Consider the following 20,878-nt stretch of genomic DNA (forward strand, 5'->3'; position numbering starts at 1 on the left):
GAGCGGATGCTTCTATCGAATAATACAAGACTCGTTCGGTCACCAAAGATTACACTCGAGTACCAGGGACTGATTACCAAGACACATTAAGCCATCTTGTCGAGTTTGCTACCATACTCATTGTATTTAGTATCACCACACAATGGTCTATGAGACAGTTAGATGTCCCAACGGCATTCATGCAAGGCCATTTACCGGATGAGGTCTATGTGGCTCAACCGCCATGATTCTGTTAAGATTGATACGTATATACTCTGTAATCAACCTCAACGTCTTACTGGTATTTAAAGCTTCAGCTTCTTCTAACAGCAAACCCTTCATTCCAATCAGAGTCTTTGCCACTCCAGACTCCAGGCCAGCATTATCTCACTTCCTCCTTTGACCAGAGCATGACCAAGCGTATCAGATTCATTGACACCGACAATCTAACAACAGTTTGTAAGCTTCGGAGGACCATTTATAGACTTACAAAAGTTCCATGGACATGATACAATGAGCTGTATACATTCTAGCTCATACTGGGTTTCACAAGCTCTCTCGCGGATACATCCGTAGTTATCTACAACAAAGACAACATACTTTTATGCATTGTTGTTTTACGTAGACGATATCATCATCACAGGAAACCCACATAAACCGGTTTGTCGACACCCTTTCTCAATGACTCATACAAGTCATGGATTACATTTATTCATTACATTGCAGATTCTATAAGAGCGGACACACATGACAAATACAAAGCCAATCACAAGCCGACATGCCTAATCACGATTCTTTTCATTCCATTGGCAATCCTACAGAATACTAGGAAGCTTACAATACTTTATTACTAACTCGTCCATACATTTCCTAAACCGTCAATAAGCTCTTTTAGTCTATGACAGACTCACGACGTACCATTGGACTGAGGCCAAACGACTTCTCTGATATCTTGTTGGGACAATGACCCATGAAATATACTTCTCAGTTACGGACTACCCATTTTTCGTGCCTTCAGGAAACTGAAGTTGCTGTTATGGAAGCTCTAGTAAGGAAATACATGCAGCTGTTGATACCGTGAACAGAGAAAGCAGCAGTGGATGTAAAAACATTGAAGGTAATCACTGGATCATTACAGTCTGCGCTTGTAAGAGAGAGACAAGATCTAGCAGAAACAAAGCAGAGGGAAAGGACAAGTTTGGTCCGGACAACAGATGAAGCAGCAAGAGAGGATATGGTGGAAACAGCCAAGAAGTTGGAGCAGGCGACAAAAAGAAGCAGAGGATGGAACGTTTAGAATGGCGAAAGACTTGGCTGAACAAGCGAAAACCGGAATGTCTATAATAGAGAATAGGTTAATGGAGGCGAAAATGGAGATGGAAGCTGATAGAGCTTCAGAGAAGTTGACCTTGGCTGCTATTAAAGCTTTGCAAGGGACTGAATGTTCTCAGAGATTTTGATGAGATTAACAATTCACCAAGAAGCATCATAATCTCTGTAGAAGATTACTACGAGCTAGGCAAGCAGGCACAAGAGTCAGAGGAAGCAAACACAAAGTGAAAACCTTTTTCTTTTTCTATAAACCATTTTGGTTTTGTTTTTCTTACACCAACAGTCTCCATGAGATGAGTCTAGCAAATTACTCTTCCATGCATGAATTTTGTTGACTTTTACTTGTAGGAAATAAAGGGAATTGACACACACTTGCAGGTTCAGACAACATAGAAATCTATTTCAAAGCAAAAGTATTAATATTATTAAACCAAACACCAATTGAACCAAAACATACAACGATACTTAGAAGTAGGAGACCTTTATTGTCTAGAGACTAGTTCTTAAAACATTGCATTTTTAAAAATCCACCCCAAAGGCAAACCCTTTGAAGGAGACATAAATTGAGCCTGAGTCAAAGGGGTCTGCTAGTACCATTTCTTCTTGTGTTCACAGCTTTGAAGGCTTGGGGAAAATGTCAGGGGTGAACTTCTGCGCCGCACTGAGACTACCCTTGATCTTCATCGCACCCCTGCACCAAAAAAACATTCAACATTCATAGAGACTCAGAGATCAACTTCTTGTACTAAATCGAAGAAAACAGAAGCTTGTGTTTGTTGTTGCTAATGGTGAATTTTGGGTTCAGACACAAGACAAAGCTATTTCAGCACTTGTAATAAAATGAGAGGAAATAACAAACCTAATGAAAGCAATCTGAGGATTCATCTTGCCGGTAGCAACTTTGACAAAGTCATCATCTTTGAAGGAGAAAGTAGCATCAACTTTCCCTCCTTCGTATTTTCCTTTAAATCATTTCGCATAATCAACAATCAATCAAATTGATTTAACGGAATCCAAATACGAAATTCGAATACCCAATTGACATAATCAACGAGAGAGCTAACCTTTGGTGACTTCTCCTTTCTTCAGATCAACGATGTAGGTAACCTCTTCAAACCCCAATTTCTGATAATTCAAACAAAAAACGGAAAAAAAATTAACAAAAAATTAAAAAGAACACAAATCGAGTCTAGGAATAGGGGAACCTTGGGAGCGACGTTGATCTGATAAACGAGACCAATCTTCTCTGTGAGCTCTTTACCGGCGTCGGTGGAGAGATGCTGCTTCATCAAATCCATGATCGCATCGGATTTTAGCTGGGTTGTCGCCATTTTTTTTCTCTTTTAGCGGTTGGAGAGAGATTCGGACAAGGTGTGGATTTTAAAGAAGGGAGGTTCGGTTTCGTATCGGACAAAGGGGATGATGACGTGATCGATAAGTATGGGAAGATTGAGATAGCCCTGGCACGCTTCCCTATTCGGCTATTCACGGATACATTTCTATTTTTATTTTCAGAGAATTCGGAGAGACTACTCGAACAGATTTTGCCTTTTTCTTCTAATACAGTAATTAAGAAAAAAAATGCAAACTCAACTACTGTTCTCTGATGAATCTCTGTACAAATGTATTTGTTTCTGGTAAAAATCTCTACAAATATTATATGGAGGAATAGGAATATGTATCAAATAAACGAATGAATGCGAAAGATACGTAATTTAGTAAATATTCCATGGTTATGAGTGCTAGGGTAAAATAACATACAGTACATGTTTTCGTAAGCATGTGTCATTATTAAGATGATTTTTAGAATTCTTAAAAAAATAAGTTGGTCCATATTTCGAACAGTTTTCAACCTTCAAGCTGTTATAAACTTTCATGAGGGATGGAAAAAGATTAGGAAGTTACCCTCCCTACCTCCATATGGAATCAAAGCAGGAACCCTCGCAGCCTGGATCTGTTGGTCTATATGGCGCTCAAGAAACCACCTCATCTTCGAAAAAAGAACCTTCACACCTGAAGAAACAATCCAGCAAGCTATCTCCGAAGCCAGAGAATGAATATTGGCTCAACCACCCCCTATTCAGAAACCACTGATGCCTTTGATCAGAATCGAACCGTACCCTAGAAAATGAATAAACAATCATTTTATTTACTTTATACGGTATATAGTTAAACTTTAGTGATATTGACATAGATATATATAATATATTTTAATATACATATTTATTATTGACATTTTGCACTCATATAATTTTATTAACATTTGTATATTTGTTATAAAAAAATTTAAATTGTTAGTCACAAAACTTTTAATGTGAGATTTATCAATACAAATTTCAAAATTAAAATATTAAGATCTCAATAATATTTCAATGCAAATTTTGAAATTATATATTTTTATATAGTACATAATTTAATTTAAATGTTATTAATATATATATATATATATATATATATATATATATATATATATATATATATATCTAGGGGAAATTTCATGTTTACCACTTTCACAGTACCACTTTCATCTTTACCACCACTAAAGTGACATTTTCAAAAATACATTTTTCATTAAGTGGTAAAAGACTCTTATATCTGTGTTCTCTATATATATAATAAATCATTAGTTAAATAAAAAAAAACAAAAAACAAAAAATAATAAAAAAACAAAAAAAAATAATTTTTTAATGTTTTCGTATTATACTTTTTCAAGTTCGAACTTTTTTATAATTTTTATAATTTTTATTTTAATTTTCGAAATTTTTTTTATTTTTATTTTCGTTTTCAAATTTTCTTTTTGAAAATTATGTTTGAAACTATTTTAAATTTTTATTTATTTATTAAGTTTTTATTTATATATTTATTAGAATCCTAAATTTAATATTCGAAAAACCCTACCCTACCCCTCAACTCTAAACCCTAAGTCTAGATTAGTTAACTCTATGGATATAAGTGTCTTCTACCTTCATTAAAAGTGAGAGTAAAAGTGAGTGGTGTAAACATGAAAAAACTCTAATGTATATACTTTTATGTATACAATTTTTTTTAAATAGGTGGTTTCTAATATGTTATTTGATCCTGACAATTCCAGTAATACATTTCTTCAAATCGAAGTGGTTTTTAATATTGGAAGCATCATATATATTATTTCATCCAGATTAAATCATTTAGTCTTGATTTTACCTAAAACACTTTTAATGAAATATCATGACACGATTTCAATCTATTTGTTTTTGAGTTTGTTCAGAAAATGGTAGATTTGATCATTCGTCTAATGTTAATTTCTCTCTAATATCTTGTCAAGCTATTATAATTGTAAGAATGAGAGATTTGAACTATTTATTATAAGTTTTATGGTTTATCATTTAATAAATCAAACAGTTTTTAGTTTATATATAGTTTACATATACTAAAATGGTAAAGGATTATTTTTTTATCGGTATACTCTTAAGTAACTAAACCTCAAAACCGTAGGTTTAATACAATAAATAATTTGTTTGTTGTTCTAGAATTAAATGATTTTTGGACCGAACTGGTAAATATATACTAGACAGACATATATATCGAGTCTGCACTTATATTTTATAACAACTTGATATATTAGTTTTGAACATTAACCTGTGAATAGAGTTTGCCGGTAATTGTTTTTCAAAAAAATGATTCTTAGATATGTAACTGGAGTGAAACTAATTTTTACAGATGTCAATTTTTTTTAAATTGACACTTATATAATTCACCGAATTCACAGAAGAAGCACTTATATATGAGTAAACAAAAAAGAAAGTGAAAACACTTATAGAGAGAATAGTAAACAAATCGAGAGCAGAATACCTAATCTCATTTCGTCATTTTACAATCGATGATACATTTAATGGACCAACATTTGTATTCGTCATATTACAATCGATAAACATTGTAGTGTTGCAAAATGTTAAAACCATTTAATGAACAACCATTAGTATTAAAAACTCACTTTGCGCATGCACGAGGGTTATCATGTAATCTTATTATATGAAACTCAGTTTTTCACAATTGCTAATTAACATTGTCGCGCTGTATCAATAAAAAATTTAAGATGGTAACAAGTGTTAAAAACTACATAAGTTTTTTTCTTATAATTATTTTAAAATATTATTTCACACTACGTTTTCTCTTTTTTAAAAAAAAAAATCAGAACCAAACCAAAAGAGAATTGTTAAAAAATATTCGATAGTAATTTTATTTTTAAAATAATTTGATGATAAACATGATACTCTCAATTATTTAAATAAATTATAAAATACAAATGACATTAACATAAATGAATAGTAAAATAGTAATTTTTGAAAAATATTTAATAATAACTGGAAATAATTATTGATAGTAAGTAAGTTTATTTTTCTGAAACCCAAACAAAAAATAATCTTAAAACATTATGTGCTATTAATTTTATTTTTCTAAAATCTTAAACAAAATATAAAGGTTAAAATCTAATTTAAAGTAAGAGTTAATTAGCTCAATATAGAAATATCCTTTTTTGAATCTTAACTTTCCTTTATTAAATCCTAAAAAGGAGAATTATAAAATAAAAATGGTAATCAAAAATCTTAATAAAAAGAAATATCCAATCTAATAAATATTTAATATATATATATATATATATATATATATTATAGTAATTTTTTATTTTTGAAGTACTAAATAAAAGAGAATTGTAAACTATTGATAATAGTTTTAATTTTTAAAATAATTTGAGGATGAACATGATATTAAAAGTTATTTAGTTAAAAAAAAAAAGAAATTTTCCTTTTCTAATAAGAATTTGACAATTAACCTGATATTAAAAATTATTTATTCAACAAAAATGAATTGTAAAATTAGTAGCGGCATTAAAACGGATAGTAAACAGCATATATTAAGAATTATTTAATTGTAATTGGAAATTATTTTGAATAGTTATTATATTTTTATAAAATACTAAAAACATAGTTGTAAATATTATTTTATAGTAATTTTTATTTTCTAAACTTTTAAACAAACACAGTTGTAAAAATATATTTGAAAGTAAATTTTGTTTTTTTTTTATCTAAACTTTACTTTTCTAAAATCCTAAATAAAAGATAATTATAAACTAAACTAGTATCTAAAAAAAACTTAAATAAAATGATTTTTAATGAACTTAAATAAAACGATTCAAAAATCCCAAAAATCCTCTTTAGATCACTAAATTTAAATTTGCAAAATTTTAAACAGTTATGGAATCTATTATATTAAAACAATAACATGACTTATTGATATATGTGTGATCCAACTATTTTAATGCAATTATCAAAACCTCTTATTAATCATTTAGGATAAATATTATACAAAAAAGTACAAATATAACTAAAAGCACACAAATATAAAAATTAAATTTCTCAAAAAATATAAAACAAAAAATATACCGCCCTGTTAAGGGCGGGTCAGAATCTAGTAAATATTAATACATAATTAAAACATATATTATTAAAAATATTAGGAATACAAAAAATAAAATATAAACAAAAGAAAACAATAAAATTTAGTAAAATTCATAACATTACCCAAAATACACAATATAGCAAAAATACATAAATTTCAAGGATATATAGAATTGTTTTGAGAGAGAATTATAGAAAAAAATTTGAAAGAGAATTTTTCTTTTCTATATAAAGAATATGCAGAAAAAACTAACACGAACAAAAAATAAGGTAAGATTCGTAATATTTATTTTCTAGATTTATCAAACCAAATTAAGCAACCCTTTTAATAAATAAACTTTGAGGCAAAACCACACAAACAATTAATAGATAAAAAAATTCAAAAGGTTAGATAAACAAAATATAGAGAGATATAAAAGGAAAACAATAAACATAGAAATAAAAATGTAAAATTGGTTTTTGTAATAGAAATAAGATATCGTAGATCATTGTGTCTATATAAATAATATAGGGTTTTTAGAATTATGTCATGAATTTGAAAACAAAAATCATTGAACACTAATCAAATATTAATGTTAAAAGTATATAGTTGAACACTCTGAACATGAACATAAAATAGAATAATCTGTTAAAAGACACATAAGAGCATGAATAAAATTAGATGACTTGGAACAAAAATAACATATTAAGATATTTAAGTCAATTTTTTTTTTATAAAAAGAACATATCCACAACTAAACAATCTCAACTATCACATTAAGAAATTTAGTTAACCGCAACTACAATGAAGTTGAATTAAAATAAAATGCATTCCATAAATGACACTCGGTTGGAACATTAAAACATGAACACACCAGAGAAAGCTGGAAATGCAGCTAACAAAAAAAAAACAAGCTATTCTAAATGATGAGCAGATTACTACGATCGAGAAGTCAGTGATTGAAAAACCTCATATACAGCCAAAGCCGGTCCTAGGATGTATAGGGCTAGAAGCAAAAAAAAAATGGCCACTTTTTCAGGAAAACAGAAAAGAAATATGAGGTAAAGAAGTATTGAACATGGGTTGATGTTCCTGAAATTAGGAATTGAACTTTTTCAATTAGCCTAAAGAAATACTTGACAAAATTGTGGCCGAATTTTTTTGATTAATAAATCGGCTAGAAGTCCATGCTTCATTAGCTTGGCCCAAAGGGCCGACTCTGTATACAGCTATCATATTTCAAGCATGGACCGACAATATGAATCAATTTGTAACTGTTAAAAGTCAAATTCTGATTCACATCCATAAACTTTCATTCTCTAACACAATTTTACAAAATATAGGATCCCCAACTTACAAGTATGCAATTTAGAAAATTGTTACAACTGTCTTTCTCTATAGTCTATCCTATTAAAATTATTAAAAACACGTTCATCTAACAATAATGTAGGATTTAAAGCTGAAGATCAAAGGTATCTCAGTACCGATCCTGACTTATAAAAGACCAGAAGCTATTTCAAAAAAAAAAAGCTGAAAATGATTAATCCTTGCTCTGAACTCAAGATGCTTAGGTTCCAACTTTTCTATTATACCACTAGACTAGAGGACTGTTTTAGAAAAAAAGGCCAAAATTAATATTTTTTTGAAGGTTGGACCGGAAGTCCATGCTTCTATAGCTTTCTATCAGGACCGGACATGGGTATCTAGAACTAACAAGGAGTCAAGACCCTCGAATATAAACACTGAATCTTGTAAGAGAACTCATAGAAAATGGGATATCTCAAGATAATCCTGAGGGCAATAATCTGACCAAAATAATATTGATTAACAAGATAAACATGTTATAAAGACGAATATGTCTAAGAAGAAGGCAAAAAGCAAACAATCGTGGTACAAAATCACGAAAACGCTAATTGATTCACTATCTTTTATCATACTAATTTGTAATTACTTACTTGATAAAATTAGGCCTACATAAGTTTCAATGGGCCCGTGCATATATATAGGATTAACCCCTTTTTCGGGGAAAAAAATATAAAAGAAAAAAGCCAATGAATTGATCACACTCACATGTATTCACTTGAAAGCTTTGGTGTGGAAACTAAAAGTTTAAAACCGAAAGGGAAAGAACCAATTTTGATCTTATGTCACGGAGACGAGTTATCCTACAATAATCTTGAGAATCTCCAGCTCTCGTAGATGACTATCACAGTCATTGTCAACTTCGTTTCAGAAAATATATACGATATATAATTTAGTGCTTGCTTTTACATCAATGGGAGGAAAATTAATAACTATATGCATTCAGGAAATGGTTCTTTCTTTTTCGTATGCATGATCAAAACTACTATAAAATTGGATCTTTACTACTAGCGGAAGGAGATATACCAGGTTTTGCACAGCTATACATATATGATACGGCTCATGAACTTCAGAACCGTTTCAACTAACTAGCAAAAGAAAAAAACGACCTAGATGAAAGTATTATGAGAGGATTAACTAAGATGCATGACAACTACAATGAGTTAGCTAAAGTGTTCAGAATAACTAGAGATCGATAAGAGTCAAGAGCAAGTGAAGAATATTCAGTTAAGATATTCGGAAATAAAGAACGTGAAAGACAATTTGAATTTCCACAAGGATACGAAATTGCTGGATTTATTGTGGGTGACATGTCTGTTACATATTCTGATAGAGATATAATAATGCATCCTAGAATGGATACATCTCATTGGATACGTTTGTTAAATCCATCGTACATGTCATTTTAATATCCTTTGAGTGTTATTTTTAATAATCAATAGGCTGAATTGGTATTTTTAATTCTTAGAAGATGATTTAATATTATAAAATTAAATCATCAAATCGTACGACAGATTTTCAAATTCTTTTCTCTAATATTGTCTTTTGTTAGTGCAAAGATGACACCACAGTAAAGTAATACAAAAGATAAATCAAAGAGATAATCGGATATAAGCAACTAACTATATTTTATTAGAAATTGCCTAAACAATCTATTATAATACTTGCTTATCAGCTTTACACAATCTGTCAACACCCTAACAGCTGCTACTGAAGGATTTCTAATCTACTCAATCATGTATCTCTTTTATCAAGTACTTTGGCAACTGTTTCAGCACGACTAAGACACTCTCAAGAACTTTTTCCTCTCTCTATAATATCAGCTTATGTGTCTCTGTCTCTCTTCAAACGACCCATATCTATTTTATAGTTATTCTCCACGTTTCTGAAATCTTAGTCTCCAAGACAACATGAATATGAACATCTTCCATAGCATTAAGTATAATTTTTCTTTTCTTGGAATGCACTTATTCATCTTCCATTAAGTCATAAACTTGCTCATCAAATTTATTTTTCTTTTCTTATTTTCAAGATATTCTTTTGATCTCCAAGTCTATACAATTCTAACTCAGTACCTTGACTCCACATAATTTTTACCACTCAACACAACGTTTGTTCAGCAACTACGTCAACGATTATTTCACGGCAGAGTTCTTACATCTTTTTCTTTTTCTTTTCCTGCTATTTTAATAACTTGTCTTCTTTAAAACTAATACTCGAAAACAAGCCTAATCTAATTCAAAAACGTCAACTACTTTGTCACTAGCTAATATATTATTTTGGTTCGAAAAGTATAGACACAATAATTAATTAATCTGAATAAGATTCCTGGTATCGATCGGTAATTAGTAAAGACTTAAGGAATAAAAGAAAATTAAATAAACGCTATTGATAGAAAGAGAGTATGCTTGCTTTTTTCATAGGGAATATGCTTAGCTATTTTTTATTAACATTTTACTATTCAATCTTGAGGTATTCTACCAAACAAAAGAACAACCAATATAATATAAATCCTTATGATATGTTTTTACTTAGCTACTAAATCCGCTTCGAGAATTATAAACAATAGAGAAATCTATAAATCTACTCTTCAGTCTTGACAACTCTTTAATTCTGTTGAAAATTTTGGTCAGACTTCTACATCTTATATCATTAAGATCAGATCTTTTCAATCAATACTAAAATGTTGACACGTCAATATTTGTAGCATGCATATTTCATAACCCAAAAAAACCTTAGAGTTCCGCATGCATCAATGGCATTTTTCTCCACTAATTTTTAGCTCTTCAAAAATTGATTCTTTCTGTAGAGTTTGTTCAAACCCAACTATAACCATTAAAAATGAATCTTGGGTCCATGATCTATCAATCATACAAATATTGTTTGTAAGCTTACGGTTTGTATAGATGATTGGTTATGTCATTCGTTTGGTTCCTTCATCGTTTGATATTAAACTCAAACTATGTTTGGCATTCTGGTCACATTCCTAAAAGTTTCTAAATGGTCCCTATTAATTCCTTCGAAAATTTTACCAGAAAAGGCCCTTGCTTGCAACTAGTTGCAAGGAAGAAGCTGTGAAGAAGCCATCTGTGCAGTTAGTTGCTAGGAGAAAGGGTTGGATGTTAAGATGACCATTTTCACTCGAAATCGTTTTATATAACTTTATTTGGTTTTACAAAGGTCATTTCATAAAATTTTGTTTAGTTTGGTCTTACGATGATCGTTTTGTAAAATTTTGTTTTACGAAGATTGATTCATAAGACCTTGTTTGTAAGAAAAGTGTTTCGCTAAGTCTTTTGTTTGTTTAGTTATACAAAAATTGTCTAGCATAACTATTTTTTGCAAGAAAACTGTTTTGGTATTTTTTGTGAAAGTTATATGAATGTTGACTTCATATAAGTTTTATAAATAATGAACCATTGTTTAAGTTCGACACAACATATGTAGATTTTTTTTTATCTCAACATTTCCAGCTTAATTTTGTATGACTCATTTCACTGTGTTTTAGCAGTTCTAACTGTTGATATTGATGGTTTTACGGATCTGTTATTTTCATAACTAGAGCCTGATTGTTCCAGGATCAGTTATGCTAACTGTAGCTTTTGTTAATTATCTCCAAAAATAGATTATGCTAATAGTGTTAGATTAACAAAAGTATATTACGCTAATACTTTATGATATATAAGTTTTCATACTGTTTTGCAAAAAAAAATTGTTTATGAGTCGTACTGATAAGATTATCAAAAAAGTTGTGATTTGAGTGATTGTATTATTCAGTTCTGTGTGTTCGTGTGTTCTTATAACACAGATTTTAAATATTTATATTATTTTTCAAATACCTAAATTTTATAGTTTGTCTGTTTTATTAAATTTATTATTTCACATCTATTTGTTTCTCCTTATTATATATATTGGTTACATGTTTAATTATTTGACAAACTAAAATATGCAAAGTTCAAAAAAATTGAAAATTATTTTATATTTCCTTATCTATTATTAAAACTAACAAGTGGATCTAATTTCAATTTAAGTTATAAGTAGTAGTAAGAAAATAATAAATATTTAGTAATTTTTTGAATTTTATGACAATTTTAAAATATTCATATACCATAATCTTTAGGCACAACCGTGCAGTATTTATTTTCATGTTTATATATACAGATATTTGTTTTACATAATTAGTATGTATTTTTAATGTTACCATATATTTAAATGTTTTTAATTATAATTATTTCAAATACAATAATTTTATAGTTTTCATACTGTAAATTAATTCATTATTTCAATTAATCACATATATATGTTGCTTCTTAATATATATTTAATTTGTCCTATTGAATTTTCTTTTGATTATTAAACCAATTTTTTATGCATGAAACAAGATTTTGAAAATTTTCATATACGCTAATATTTTATGATATATAAGTTTTCATACTGTTTTGCAAAAAAAAAATGTTTATGAGTCGTACTGATAAGATTATCAAAAAGTTGTGATTTGAGTGATTGTATTATTCAGTTATGTGTGTTTGTGTGTTTTAATTACACAGATTTTAAAAATCTTATGGTCATGATACTCTAAAATCTGAATCTTATGAGCAAAAAAAAAAAGAATTTACATTCTAATAAAAATAGATTTTAATAGAATTGCTAAATTAATGATAAGTAAATTTTTCCAATAACAAAAGATTTGAATGGAATTTAAAAGTTTTCACCCCAGTAATAAAATTTTTACTAAAGTTTTAAAATCTCATACACCAATAACAATGAATCCCCAAATTTTATAATTCCATTAGAATTACAAGTTCCAGTAGTTGTCTATGTTGTTTATCTTATGGCAGGAGAAGGGCAATGAAAACGACATTGTCTTTTGTCTTTTGTGGATGGTATAAAATCAGAAATTTAATTATATTTTTAATTTTAAGCTCTCCAAGATATTTGTTGATAATGTTCTAAAATAAAAATTGGTTGATTAGAGCAAGTTGTAATATATATGTGTTGGATTATAAGAAATAGCGACAACTACTAGATATATTTATAAATTCTTCAGAGATTAAAGAATTAATTTTCGCCCATAACATTTCTTTTCTTTTTTTTTTTAGTTTAAAAGATAAAAAAAGATGCTGTTAATAACTTAAGTTTATATGATGATAAGAAGTTATGTTCAGAATCAAAATGAAAATTGTGGTGTGAGTAAAGAAATGAGTGCGTCCCAATCATTGCACCACGAGTCAAATACAACAGATCCAACATATATGTGTTGCTTTTCTATCAATTCTAGCATTTTAAAGGAATTTTTGATACTATGTTGAATGCACAAATTGTTTGACAATAAGTATACCGTACACCCTAATTCAACCTAGAGATCGAGGAGATAAGCATGAAACCATAGCAAGGATAATGTGATTATCACGTTTCACAATTTTACTGTTTACATATGTTATAGTCTTATGAAATATTTGTTGCTTTAACTTGATTTATAATGATTATCACGCACACATTATATTTATATATCAAAGTAATAAATCATACTAGAATGACTTATTTCATATTATTTTATAGTGAGGTCAGATAAAAGATTCAGTACTGTACAAATAAGACCAAAATACGGAAAAAAATCATAGAATATTGAAGACTTAATAAACAAAATTTTTGAGTTTTCAAGAAATTAACGCACTGTCTATTGTCTATTGCAAGAGATGCAATCCACATGTCTAGCAAACGGATATGAGAGGTTCATTAGCTATACATAGTCGGAGTATTATAAATGGTATAAGAGCCAAATCCAATATTAGACTTCCGCTAATATGAGTGACAATCCTAGAATGCAATGAGAACGTTATTTATCTTTGTGAGGAGTGATTGTCATATTTTTGTTTGTGGTATATGTTAAAAAGTTTAAGAGAATTGAATTATATAACTATTTTTTAAAGTGTATTTATCTTTTCGGATATGTATCCAAAGAGAAATTTAGAAGTAAGCGTGCCTCAATTTGAGTATTTAAAAGATAGATGTTCTATCGAAAATTTTTATGATATCGTGCAAGTGAGATCAAATCGAAAAAGTTCATGTGATAATTGTAAAATCATAAATAAACAAATTTTTGAATTTCCAAAAAAAATTAACGCTTTATCTGTCGTACAAAATAGACGTACGGATCAAACATGAAAAATACACTAGCCGTAGGTGGTCGGACCATTATAGTATTATTTTGTTCCTTTGGAACAATGAATATTCTCTGGTAAATCATATATTACCATATTTTCTAATTAAAGATTATCTAAATATTAAATATTAGATTTACATTTATAGTTCGATGTATTTAAACTTAAAATTTTGATAAATTACAAAACCTCAAATTTAAAATGTAAATGTAAATTTTAAATATGTGTATGCGTGTCATGATCATGTTTAAAGTATATAAACGGCATGTGTTACACTGCTATAGTGATTTTATATTATTACTAATTATACAAAAGTTTTTTTTCGCGGCTAACAAATGTATATTAACTACTGTCTAAACCCCAATGGATTACTTGCAAATTATATAATAAGAAGAAGCAGGTGATCACGTCTCTCTCTCTCTCTCTCTCTCTCTCTCTCTCTCTCTCTCTCTCTAATGTGTACTGCTCCTTCTGCTTCTGTATAAATTTGCCACCATATTGTTCATTTTGTCACCTCATATCCTCTCTCTCATGCTTTCCTCTAATTCTCCATTGAAGTTCTAAAACTCCTTCAAAGCTGATGAAGGTTAATATTGCTTCCTCTAATTCTCCATCGAATTTGTTTTATTTTATACCTTATCATGTTGATTTTTTTTAGTTTTAAAATTTATTTAGTTCTCATTCTTTTGTCTTTTACACAATTTCGTCCATACATAGCTTAAATACTTATAATAAAAAGCGATACAATGGCCACTAAAAATTTACAACGTTCTTTGTTGATAAAAAAAAGTACGTACAATAATCTTGTAGAACTTACAAATTATATATTTTTCGTACAAATAAGAACGTAGCATAATCTTTCTAACAAATTTCTAACAACTAAAAAAAAATATTTGTGAACATTTTTCTCGTACATACAAATTTGGGTTATACAAAACAGATAAGCTCATGAACTGAAATCTTGAATTTTTTACCTCGCTTGGTCAGGCTCAAGGAATGCCTGAAAAACAACTAGGAGTGCTTAAGGCACTTGATGTTGCGAAGACGCAACTGTACCATTTCACGGCGATTCTCATTGCTGGAATGGGTTTCTTTACTGATGCCTACGATCTCTTCTGTGTCTCTCTGGTGACCAAACTCCTTGGCCGCATCTACTACTTCAATCCACTGTCAGACAAGCCTGGCTCACTTCCCCCTCACGTTGCGGGAGCGGTCAATGGTGCGGCTCTTTGTGGAACCCTTGCTGGTCAGCTCTTCTTCGGATGGCTCGGTGACAAGCTTGGAAGAAAAACAGTGTATGGTATCACTTTGATCATGATGACTTTGTGCTCCATCGGTTCGGGTCTCTCCTTCGGTAACAAAGCCACGGGTGTCATGACCACCCTTTGTTTCTTCGGGTAAAATTATAATTATATATGTATGCTTACTAATAATATCTTTGATATGCTTCTTTTATGACTAGTCAGATTTAAACCTGATATATATTTTATCATGCATCTTTTTATGATTAGTCAAATCTAAACCTGATATATATATATACACACACTAATATAGTTGCCCAAAAAAAATACACACTAACATACAAGTAAGTAATTCATGTTTAGGTTTTGGCTGGGATTTGGTATTGGAGGTGATTACCCTCTTTCTGCGACTATTATGTCTGAATACGCAAACAAGAAGACTCGTGGTGCTTTCATCGCTGCGGTATTTGCTATGCAAGGTGTTGGTATATTGGCTGGAGGTTTTGTGGCACTTATAGTATCTTCTATATTCGACATGAAGTTTCCAGCACCAACCTATGAAGTTGATAGGGTTCTCTCAACGCCTCCTCAGGCTGATTGCGTTTGGCGAATCATTGTCATGTTTGGTGCTCTACCCGCAGTCTTGACTTACTACTGGCGCATGAAAATGCCAGAGACCGCTCGGTACACTGCTTTGGTTGCAAAAAACATCAAACAAGCAACACAAGACATGTCCAAGGTCTTACAAATACAACTTGAGGTGGAGGAAAGAGCGGCGGATATCATGAAAGACCCCAGACTTAGCTATGGCTTGTTCTCCAAGGAATTCGCCAAACGCCATGGTCTTCCACTACTCGGATGTACAACCACATGGTTCTTGCTTGACATTGCCTTTTATAGCCAAAACTTGTTCCAAAAGGATATCTTCTCGGGTATCGGATGGATCCCAAAGGCAGCAACTATGAACGCCATTCATGAGGTTTTCAGGATTGCTAGGGCTCAGTCTCTCATAGCGCTATGCAGTACTGTCCCTGGTTACTGGTTTACGGTTGCGTTTATTGAGATCATGGGAAGAGTTGCGATCCAGCTGATGGGATTCTTCATGATGACTGTCTTTATGTTTGCCATTGCCTTCCCTTATGATCACTGGACCAAACCGGAGAATCGTTTAGGGTTCGTGGTTATGTACTCTCTCACTTTCTTTTTTGCCAATTTTGGACCAAACGCAACCACTTTCATTATACCGGCCGAGATATTCCCAGCTAGGCTAAGATCCACGTGCCATGGGATATCAGCCGCAACAGGTAAGGCTGGAGCCATCGTGGGAGCTTTTGGGTTCCTATACGCAGCTCAGCCACAGGACAAGACCAAGACGGACGCAGGATATCCACCGGGCATTGGAATCAAGAACTCACTGATCACGCTTGGTGTCATCAACTTCGTCGGTATGCTCTTCACCTTCCTTGTCCCTGAGCCCAAAGGAAAATCCCTCGAAGAATTATCCGGTGAGAATGAGATTGGGACATGATCAAGATGAAATTATTGTTTTTGTATTTTCAATTTTATTGTGTGGAGTGTGGAGTGTGGAGTCTGTTTTTGCTTCTTTTTTTTCTTGGGTTTACTGATCTTGACGTTATGATGTTTATAAGAAGAATAATATTTCTAATCTTCCGAGCATTAGCGAACTTGATTGGATTCTGTTGGGAGGAAGATGAGAGTTGATGTATTTGTTTGAGATAAATATTTGTGTTAAGTATTATTGTGATGTAAACTAAATGTTATAATCCTAGGCTAGGCCGAGTGGTTGAATTATGTGTAGATTCAAGTTTCGGTCTTCGGTTTCTCTTTGGATTTAGATTTTTTTTATATAAATAAATTAACAAAACAATGTATAAGTTCAAAAAAAGTAGACAAATCTTAGTTGACCAAAAAAAAAGTAGACAAATCTTAAACCAGTTACCAACGATTAAACAAAAATCAATTGTGATTTTGGAGATAATTGAAAATGTTTTTAAAGTTCATGTTTTAATTTTAAAAATTAAAACATTAACTCATACTATACCAAACATATATGACATAAAATAAAATAAACAAATTAAAATAAATTGAATCCGAAAGCCTGAAATGAACCGAACCCACTAAAATAAATCATGCCGAATTTAATCCGACATAAATACCTAATATGTTTTATTCTAAGATATTTTGGATTATGGTTTTATATAAAGCAAAACCCAAATGAATATCCAAAAAAAAACCCAAGAAATTCAAAATTTCAAAAGAAACGCATACCAAACCCGAACTCAATCTCAAATTAGTACCCAAAATATTCTTAAATACTATTGAGTATTAAAGTAAGTATCTATTAAATGTATAATTAACTCAATATTTAGATTAATATATATATTTAAGTATTTAGTCAAAGATTAAAAAAAAAAAATGTTTTGACAGTTGTTTTTGAAGTTAAGTTATGAATAAATTTGCGTCTGAAATTCAACTTCAACAATGTTGATTTATTTTGAAGTTTAAATTATGTTTCCTATTTGTTAGAGTTGTTAGTTGCTAATTTAACTTATTTATGTTTTTTTCCTTTTAAAGATTACTTCTGAATTATTCCACCAAGTTTTTATTAGTAAAAATTGTTTATACATGCTAAGTTTGTGAACTAAAGGGTATACTTTTGAATCATAAACAAGTATTTGGGTAACTGACGATGTAGGACCGAATCCGAAATTAAAACGAGTTCATCGTATACGATGTGTTAACCAACCCAAAGAACTCCAAACCGAACCCGAAGTTAAAACGAGTTCATCGTATACGATGTGTTAACCATCCCAACGCCCATGCCTTCTCATGTCTATCTTCAATTGACTATTAACTTTTTCATAAATGATAAAAATTATCTTCAAACCTATTAACTTTATCTATCAGTAATATTACATTTGCTTAAAAAGTTAGCTAAATGACAGTTATATTTGCACCACTGTTACTTTACAGTGTCCAATACTATTCTATTTGTCTCGAGTTAGTGAGTGAGTTACCGTGCATGTGAGAAGTAGATTCATTAGAGAAACTCTTCTCTCTGTCTCATCAATTTTTACCCACTCTCATTTTTCTTGTGTGTTAACGGTCACATACGCACATTCCAGAGTTGGAATCCGAGCTATGATACAAAATCTATAACCTCTGACCCCACTGAATTGATCTGTATATTATTTGATGTCAGTATATTTTTGATACGCTCAACTCTTCTCACATTGATTTTTATAAATCAGCTAAGAAATGGATTAATCGGTTTGCGCCAAACATAAAACAGTATTAAATTTCAAAGCTTAAAGTTGGTGTTTCTTGAAGGAAAAAGAGCCAAAGAAGCTAAGAATGCAAGATAGAGAAAGAGAAAGAGCCCATTTATTCATCATCCTTGTACGGATACTCCTCAGCGACTTGCTTCAGTAGCTTCACCTGCAACTCATATGCATCATCCCCTCGAAGAGCATCACGCGTCCATGTCACTTCTGTCTTCATTGACACCTGATCATTGTTCAGACAAAAAAAAACACTCAGCCATAACATTTTGGATGTAACTAAAAAAAACTTGGAAGATAGAAGAAGACTGACCATTTCCAAAGCGCCTCTAATGACTCCACTTAGGACGTTGCAGTAGTAAAGGCCTTGGCAAGTATCGGGAAGCTCCACGAAATCAACGAGTGGATTGTCTTCCAAGATTATACTGCAGCAAGTCCCATCCGCATCCCAGCTTGACACTGATGCAGTGACCCCCAGAAACATCTTGAAACCCACCTAACGTAAGTAAACACAAAGCCTGTTACTGCTTCTCATCAGGATAAAACCAAATGAGATTATCTAAATTGTGCAAAACCTTGGCAATCATCTCAGCAGTTTCCTTGAAATCAACGCATCTGGAAACGCCAGATTTGGCAAGAAACTCATCGATAAGTCTGATTCCAATGTTGTATCCCCTGCGCCATATGAATAAAGGAACTAACTTTCGATCAAAATTGTAAAATGCTATGAGCTAAAGAAAGCGTAGAAGAAGAAGAAGAATTACATTTGATCAAGCTGTTTGTTGACTTCGTCGACATCTTCGAGGTCAGTAAGCAATTGACGCACGATTGCACCATACGTCAACGTGAACAACTCTGCGTTCTACAAAATTTATCCAAATCCCAAAAGAATCAAACAATGTCTCTACAACGAGAAAGAGATTCTTAAAAAAACTGAACTTTTACCACGCGATCTATGCTGGAGAAGATGGCATCACCGGAACGAGGACCGACAGGAGCCATGTCTGAATCTCACCAACTACTTTAGATACCACACGAAATTGAAATTAACCTCTTACGAATAATCACAACTGCGAGAACTACTCAATGGAGATCGATTAAAGATCTAACAGATATACAATAGAAAAGGGGTGTGACAAAGATCGGATCTTACCAAAGAAGGTTTAGGTTCTACTTCTCGTTGTGTTTTGCTTTTGATCTGGTCGAGATTCAGACTTCGGTTGGTTCCCACAAGTTTTATCTCTCTGATTCCTTTGGTTTTCCACTGAGAATCTCGATTGAGTTTTGGTTTATATTTAACCGGTTTCTACACAGCTCTGGTTTAATATTTTTACATAGCCGAAAATGTTTATTTCCTTCTGAAAATACTTATTTCTAACCGCGTTTTAAAAACATCAAATTATTTTTGATATAATTAATTAATATTTTTAATTTACTTTATATAATATATAGTTGTAGAATTTAAAGTGTAAAAATATGCTGATCAATTTATATTTTGTGTGAATATATTATATAGTTTACTAATTTTTACCATTATATAATGGATAGTAGAAAATAATTAATTTACTTTTGTTTAAATTAATTAAAATTCATACAAATTTTATTTAAAAAATCATTTTCTGTTTAAAATTAAAAGTGAAATAGTAAGTACATGTGAGAGACTCATGTTAAGAGACTCACACTGGTGATCCGTAGGTACAAAAACGAATATTCGTCCTTCTAGTATTTTACCATGGTGTTGGTATATTCAACTGGTACTGATATTATTGAAGAGACAATTTGGCATGAACTTATAAGTAGAAACTAGATTTTGATCCGCGCTTGGAAAGCGCGGAGTTGTTGGATTATATTATAATACAAAGTCTTATTATATCGAAAAACATAATTTTTAACAGCTATATAATCTACAAATTCGTTTATTTGAGATTTTATATATACACTTTTACGTAAGTTTCTTTTCGATATGAGAATTATATCCGGATAAAAAAACAAACCGAACCGACCCAAAATTATAGGTTTAGTTCAGGTCCAGAGAAGATAACCTATTGGGTTTTTTGGATCCGCAGGTCTTTGTTTGAGTCCG

At 30.9% G+C, this 20,878-nt stretch overlaps 3 protein-coding genes across 5 annotated transcripts; 1 reads left to right on the forward strand and 2 right to left on the reverse strand.

The window, feature by feature from the left end:
• Nucleotides 1-1,690: 1,690 nt before the first annotated feature.
• Nucleotides 1,691-2,834, reverse strand: LOC106447070 (sterol carrier protein 2). Its single transcript, XM_013888922.3, has 4 exons — nucleotides 2,517-2,834; nucleotides 2,376-2,436; nucleotides 2,171-2,273; nucleotides 1,691-2,002 (listed from the first exon to the last, which is right to left on the reverse strand). The coding sequence occupies exons 1-4, from the start codon at nucleotides 2,640-2,642 to the stop codon at nucleotides 1,921-1,923; spliced, it is 372 nt and encodes a 123-aa protein (XP_013744376.1). The 5' UTR covers nucleotides 2,643-2,834; the 3' UTR covers nucleotides 1,691-1,920.
• An 11,833-nt stretch (nucleotides 2,835-14,667) lies between these two features.
• LOC106450094 (probable inorganic phosphate transporter 1-3) lies at nucleotides 14,668-17,356 on the forward strand. The gene is made up of 2 exons (XM_022691756.2): nucleotides 14,668-15,649; nucleotides 15,857-17,356. Exons 1-2 carry the CDS (start codon nucleotides 15,249-15,251, stop codon nucleotides 17,019-17,021), a joined length of 1,566 nt encoding a protein of 521 aa, XP_022547477.2. The 5' UTR covers nucleotides 14,668-15,248; the 3' UTR covers nucleotides 17,022-17,356.
• Nucleotides 17,357-18,737: 1,381 nt separating this feature from the next.
• LOC106447069 (trafficking protein particle complex subunit 3) lies at nucleotides 18,738-20,088 on the reverse strand. Of its 3 annotated transcripts, none has more exons than XM_013888920.3 (6): nucleotides 19,949-20,088; nucleotides 19,741-19,813; nucleotides 19,560-19,657; nucleotides 19,371-19,470; nucleotides 19,109-19,291; nucleotides 18,738-19,021 (listed from the first exon to the last, which is right to left on the reverse strand). In XM_013888920.3, exons 2-6 carry the CDS (start codon nucleotides 19,795-19,797, stop codon nucleotides 18,899-18,901), a joined length of 561 nt encoding a protein of 186 aa, XP_013744374.2. In that variant the 5' UTR covers nucleotides 19,798-19,813; nucleotides 19,949-20,088; the 3' UTR covers nucleotides 18,738-18,898. The 3 variants fall into 3 exon arrangements, with proteins under 3 accessions (XP_013744374.2, XP_013744375.2, XP_048595926.1); XM_013888921.3 differs by having other exon boundaries at nucleotides 19,741-19,816; nucleotides 19,949-20,083; XM_048739969.1 differs by having other exon boundaries at nucleotides 19,741-19,874; nucleotides 19,949-20,001.
• Between the last annotated feature and the right edge of the window lie 790 nt (nucleotides 20,089-20,878).

This window comes from Brassica napus, chromosome A9, assembly GCF_020379485.1.
Source record: "Brassica napus cultivar Da-Ae chromosome A9, Da-Ae, whole genome shotgun sequence".
NCBI classification, from domain to species: domain Eukaryota; kingdom Viridiplantae; phylum Streptophyta; class Magnoliopsida; order Brassicales; family Brassicaceae; genus Brassica; species Brassica napus.